Genomic DNA, 5,861 nt, shown 5'->3' on the forward strand with positions numbered 1-5,861 from the left:
TTATCTCTGCAGTCTCTTCTTATAGGTCTGTTCAGGTTTTTTTTTTTTTTTTTTTTTTGGTGCGTTATGGTGGGTGGAGTTGTGCTCTGGCTTTCCTGGAAGGGAGGCAGCAAGGTGGTGGTTGACACCCGCCCCCCCTTTTCTCTGTAGAAGGCATCTCAGTGAAGATGTTCCTTCGCGGCCGCCCTATTACCATGTACATCCCGTCTGGCATCCGCAGCCTTGAGGAGCTGCCCATCGGCCCACCCCCGGAGACCCTCAGCCTTGACTGGGTGTATCCTGCTCCCTCCAGACCCATGGGAACCATCTTGTCCCACCTCATCCCCACCTCTTTACAGTTCCTCCTGGGTCCATGGGGACAGGGAGCCCTCTGAATCCTCCCCTACCATCCTTCTGCCAGTGGTGCTGCCAGCCTGGAGCTCTGGCCTCCTCCCCTCTGCCTTACCCTGCCCTTGATCTGACCCTTTCCTTGACCTTGATCCCTCCCCCAGTTATGGGTACAGGGGTCGTGACTCCCGCTCCAATCTGTTTGTGCTGCGCTCTGGGGAGGTGGTCTACTTTATCGCCTGCGTAGTGGTGCTTTACCGGCCCGGGGGAGGCCCGGGGGGCCCTGGAGGAGGTGGCCAGAGACATTACCGGGGGCATTCAGACTGCGTTCGATGGTGAGGGTCCTGGGGTCTGAGAGTGGGCAGCTGCAGGCGAGGGGGTGGTGGTGGGCTTGGCTGGAAGAGGGTCTGGGTGGGTGTCAAGGAGCAGGAGAGAAGAGTTGCCTTGCTGCTCTGCAAACATGGGGAAGGTGTCTTGGGTGGCCGTGAGAGGCCCCCTTCCCTAGTGTGTGTCCTCCCTCACTTAGCCTTGCTGTTCACCCTGATGGTGTTCGCGTAGCCTCGGGACAGACAGCGGGAGTGGATAAGGATGGAAAGGTAAGGCCAAAGTCAAGCACCAGGCGGACGGGATGAAATTCTAGCCCAGCTGCTGCTCTCCTGGAATCTTTCCTTCACACCCTCAACCTTCTCCACCAGCCCCTGCAGCCCGTGGTCCACGTCTGGGACTCAGAAACGCTGCTGAAGTTGCAGGAGATTGGACTGGGGGCCTTCGAGCGGGGTGTGGGGGCCCTGGCCTTTTCGGTTGTGGTGAGCTGGCTCCAAAGCCTCTAGACCCCCAGCTTCCTTGCCCAAGAACCCACTCTTGCATGTCACCAGGAAGTCTGGGAAGTTCTAGCCTTCCTGAGCCCTGCCCAGCTGGTTCTTCTGAGAAAGGGACACATGTCAATCCTGCCCTCTGGACCTGTGATGGTACCGCGACCCTAATGACCATGAATCCCTAAACCTCCAGGCCTCACCGCATCCCCTCCACTGTGTCCCCTCCCCATCCTCAGGATCAGGGTGCTTTTCTTTGTGTGGTGGATGATTCCAATGAGCACATGCTGTCAGTGTGGGACTGCAGCCGGGGCACGAAGCTGGCTGAGATCAAGGTGATGAGCCCGGGTGGCCTGGAGGTTGGGGAGGTGGGAGTAGTGTAGTGCACAGGGCCCCAGACTTACTGATACATCTACTTCCTCTCTGGCTGGGTCACCTCGGGCAAACCTCCTAGCTTTTCTGAGCCTCGGTTTCTTCATCTGTGCAATGGGGCTATAGAAGTTCTGATCTCATAAGGGTCAGTGTGTTAGTTATTAGGATGATTAATAATGAGTGGCTGGGAGTGGTGCTATTGGGGAACCAGGGTCTTGAAAGAACGGTTCTCCTGGAGACTTCCACACGCTAGCAGTCAGGACACAGATTGAAGGGTGTCAACTGGGATGAGGGTGCTCAGGGCTCAGGGTGGCTGAATCTAGTGTCTTCCCTTCAGAGTACAAATGACTCAGTCCTGGCCGTTGGCTTCAGCCCTCGTGACAGCAGCTGCATTATCACCAGTGGGAAATCTCATGTCCACTTTTGGAACTGGAGTGGTGGAGCAGGGGTTCCTGGGAATGGCACCCTCACCCGGAAGCAGGGTGTCTTTGGGGTGAGGTGTGGGTGGGTGAAAGGTGGTGGGGGAAGGCAGAGTGAAGTGTTGGACCCAGTGCTGTAGGCTCTAGTGCTACCCCACCCCCACCTGTCCTGTGACTTTTAATCTTTGCCCTTCCCTTTGATCTCTGCTCTCTGCTTCCCTCTCTAGAAATACAAGAAACCCAAGTTCATCCCTTGCTTTGTGTTCCTCCCTGATGGAGACATTCTTACTGGGGACTCAGAGGGGAACATTCTTACCTGGGGGCGGAGCCTCTCAGATTCCAAGACCCCAGGCAGGGGTGGGGCCAAAGGTATGTGGTTCAGGGTGACATCTGGGAAGTCCTGTACTGCAGAGGGCCTATGGCAACAGAGGAGAGGGTTTCCCATCTTTACCTTGAGACTTGATAGTTCTGTGTAGGAGGACTCTTTGGGGTGCTGGTCTAAGGGTACGGGGCTTCATGGCAAAGGGAAAGGGCTGGGACTTTGGAGATTGCCAGCTTTGGGTTCTAATTCCAGTTCTGCTACTAGTGTCTGGTCTTCAGGAAGTTACTTCACTTCTTTGAGCAGACAGTTGTCCTGTCTGTAAAATGGGGAGAATAGTAGCCATGTTGGCAGCCACTAGGATCAGAGCCAGTATTCAATAGGCACCCAACAGCAGGGAGTTATTATCTTCTATTGCGATGGCCTAGGCTGCCCCTGTTTCCCACTCCCCTGCACTCCAAGAGCATGACCCATCTGGGGCTTTGCCAACAGAGACCTACGGGATTGTGGCCCAGGCCCACGCTCATGAGGGCTCCATCTTTGCCTTGTGTCTTCGGCGGGATGGGACAGTGCTGAGTGGTGGTGGGCGGGACCGCCGGCTGGTACAGTGGGGGCCCGGACTGGTGGCCCTCCAAGAGACTGAGGTAAAGGCTGGGCTGGGGTCCAAGGAGGGAGGGCACGAGGGATGGCCTGCTGGGCCCTGACTCTGCCATCCCCCTGCAGATTCCTGAACACTTTGGGGCTGTACGGGCCATTGCTGAGGGGCCTGGCTCCGAGCTGCTGGTGGGGACCACGAAGAATGCGTTGCTGAGGGGGGATCTGGCCCAGGGCTTCTCCCCTGTCATCCAGGTTGGGGGGCCAAGGGCTCAGGGGAGGAGGGATGGAAGAGCGGCTGGGGGGGGAGCCAAGGTGACAGCCCCATGCCCTGCTGCAGGGCCACACGGATGAGCTCTGGGGGCTCTGCACACATCCCTCCCAGAACCGCTTCCTCACCTGTGGCCATGACCGGCAGCTCTGCCTGTGGGATGGGGAGGGTCACGCACTGGCCTGGAGCATCGACCTCAAGGTAGAGCCCTGTGTCCCTGCATCCCCTACCCCTATGATTCCTGTGACACCACTCATTCCCTAAGATCCCGTTTCCTTCTGCTCCTGGAGGTAGCCAGCTTGGACTGGTATAGCTGACCTGGCTATTAAGGTATTAATTTTTCTGTACTGGTTGGTATAAGCTGCTGGCCTCTCCCCTCAGGGACCCCTCAGACCTCCCTTTGATCCAGCAACTAAGAGGTTAATTTCTGGCTTTGGAGTTTGCCAGCTCCTGGGTTCAAATCCTGCTTCTACTAGTGTCTAGCCTTTAGGGAATTACTTCACTTCTTTAAGCCTCAGTTGTCCTGTCTGTAAAATGGGGAGAACTGTAGCCATGTTGGCCACCATCTGGAGACAGTATTCAATAGGCACTCAACAGCTGGGAATCATTACCTTCTATTGTGATGGCAGCAGGCCTCAGTTAAATATTTTGAGTATCACCCCTTGTTTAGGCTGTAGTGACACCCTTGTTCCACCCCAGGTCCACTGTCCCTCCCCTCCGGTCTCCTCCTTGGGAGGAGGAGGCTTTGACAAGGTGTCCGTTCTGGTTCCCTCACCCGAAGGGCATCATCTTGAATTCGCCTTCTCTCCCTCCCAGGAGACTGGTCTCTGTGCTGACTTCCACCCCAGTGGGGCAGTTGTGGCCGTAGGACTGAACACAGGGAGGTAAGAGGGAGCTAGTACTCTTGGGAGGAGAAGCAGGGAGGTGTGGGGAGCCTTTCTGGAAAGGGGGAGTGGAGGAGCCCCACCTGCGCCTTTCCACTGCTCAGCCCTTCCTGCATCTTGGGCCTCCCCTGCTCTCTGGCGTAACTGTTCTCTCCTCCAAGTTGGGAGTAGAGGAGGTTGCAGCCCAGTAGAGAAGCTGAGGGGACTGGACGCAAGATAGACCCTTGTAGTGGGCCCCTGGTCTACAGTTCCTGACTCCTTTCTGAGAGGACCCTTAGCCCTTTCCCACCTCTCAGCATAAGAACTCAGTGGTGGCCTGTCCATCCCAGCCTTTCTGTGGGCTTCTCTGAGGGTTGCCGATTTGCCAACCCCTACCCTGCCCAGGGCAGCTCCCTGGGTGTCTGTCTCCTCACCTCCCTCCCTTCCAGGTGGCTAGTTTTGGACACGGAGACCAGAGAGATTATGTCTGATGTCACTGATGGCAATGAGCAGCTCTCAGTGGTCCGGTACAGCCCAGGTGAGATCCATCCCCACTCTGGCCCCAGATCCCTCCCCGGCCCCACCCTCTCTGAGTGACTGTCTTTGCAGATGGAATGTACCTGGCCATTGGTTCCCATGACAACATGATCTACATCTATAGCGTTTCCAGTGACGGTGCCAAGTCCAGCCGCTTTGGCCGCTGTGTGGTGAGGAAGCTGGGGTGGTGGGGGGCATTGCCACAGCAGGTAGACTTGCAGCGCTCGGAAGTGGTGGCTACGTTTTTAACCTCTTGACCCTTGCTTGCAGGGTCATTCCAGCTTCATCACTCATCTCGACTGGTCCAAGGATGGGAACTTCATCATGTCCAATTCTGGGGACTACGAGATTCTTTACTGTGAGGGGCAGCAGGGGAGGGCGTGGGAAGAGGGTAACTGGGGTGGATGTTACTTGTGGGGAAGTTCCTGGTTGGAGGGGATGAGGAAGAATGGGTGGGATGCTCCAGGCAGAGGAGCTGTCAGATAGGGAGGTGGAGATGAGGTTGAAGTGGGGACAGAATAATACACAGGAGGAATTTCTTTTCACACAGTTTTACACTACACCATCTTCCCACAAGGACTTGAAGGAGTTGAAAAATGCACTAACAAAACATTCTTTTGGAAAAGTTTCTCAGGGCAGGTGTGGAGGGGTTAATTTATCTAGAGAGGAGAAACTGAGGAGAAGCTGGTAGAACTCAGAGAAGCAGGGGGCTGGGGAGGGTTGCTCCTGGCCGGCTACCACGGTGACCAGACCATACTCTACCGCCTCAAGCCAGTCTTCCCCACCTAGCCTTCCGGGGCATCTTCCCGCTGTCTGGGCTGAGGTGGATGGGTTTCCTCTCCCTAGGGGATGTAGCTGCAGGCTGCAAGCTGTTGCGGAATCGCTATGAGAGCAGAGACCGGGAGTGGGCCACCTACACCTGCGTGCTGGGCTTCCACGTCTACGGTGAGCAGGAGCGCAGGGGCACGGAACACTGCCCGAGGAGTGGGAGGGGGACAAGGTGGAGCCCGCCCTGGGCTCGGAATGCTGGGTGTCTGTCCAGGGGTGGGTGTTAAGAAACCGGCAGATCCTGCTCGAGAGGCCCCAGGGGGCCCTGGGGCCCGGGAAGGATTGCTTGGAACGCGGCCGGTGGGTGGCCTGAGTGCCGGAAACGGTACCGCGCTGGGCCGTGGGTGGCAGCTGGGGGGGTGGGGAGACCAGGCTGAGGCCAGCCGCTGTGCTAGGCGTGTGGCCCGACGGCTCCGACGGGACCGACATCAACTCCCTGTGCCGTTCCCACAACGAGCGCGTGGTGGCCGTAGCCGACGACTTCTGCAAAGTGCACCTCTTCCAGTACCCGTGCGCGCG

At 57.2% G+C, this 5,861-nt stretch overlaps 1 protein-coding gene across 2 annotated transcripts in view; it reads left to right on the forward strand.

The window, feature by feature from the left end:
- The window catches only part of EML3 (EMAP like 3), a 9,574-nt gene that overhangs the window by 3,192 nt on the left and 521 nt on the right, over positions 1–5,861 (forward strand). The window contains exons 6-21 of one of the 2 annotated variants that reach the window (XM_023738257.1): positions 151–274; positions 492–662; positions 854–923; positions 1,023–1,133; positions 1,379–1,474; positions 1,849–2,004; positions 2,158–2,299; positions 2,742–2,893; positions 2,973–3,098; positions 3,184–3,315; positions 3,931–3,998; positions 4,427–4,515; positions 4,587–4,684; positions 4,785–4,872; positions 5,361–5,459; positions 5,848–5,861. The exon at positions 5,848–5,861 is cut by the window's right edge and continues 1 nt beyond it. In XM_023738257.1, coding sequence (XP_023594025.1) covers positions 151–274; positions 492–662; positions 854–923; positions 1,023–1,133; positions 1,379–1,474; positions 1,849–2,004; positions 2,158–2,299; positions 2,742–2,893; positions 2,973–3,098; positions 3,184–3,315; positions 3,931–3,998; positions 4,427–4,515; positions 4,587–4,684; positions 4,785–4,872; positions 5,361–5,459; positions 5,848–5,861 — 1,736 coding nt within the window. Of the gene's footprint in view, positions 1–150; positions 275–491; positions 663–853; positions 924–1,022; positions 1,134–1,378; positions 1,475–1,848; positions 2,005–2,157; positions 2,300–2,741; positions 2,894–2,972; positions 3,099–3,183; positions 3,316–3,930; positions 3,999–4,426; positions 4,516–4,586; positions 4,685–4,784; positions 4,873–5,360; positions 5,460–5,737 lie in introns of both variants that reach the window. The other variant, XM_023738256.1, reaches the window with a different exon arrangement.

The sequence above is a fragment of the Trichechus manatus genome, unplaced genomic scaffold (assembly GCF_000243295.1).
Source record: "Trichechus manatus latirostris isolate Lorelei unplaced genomic scaffold, TriManLat1.0 scaffold00113, whole genome shotgun sequence".
NCBI lineage: Eukaryota > Metazoa > Chordata > Mammalia > Sirenia > Trichechidae > Trichechus > Trichechus manatus.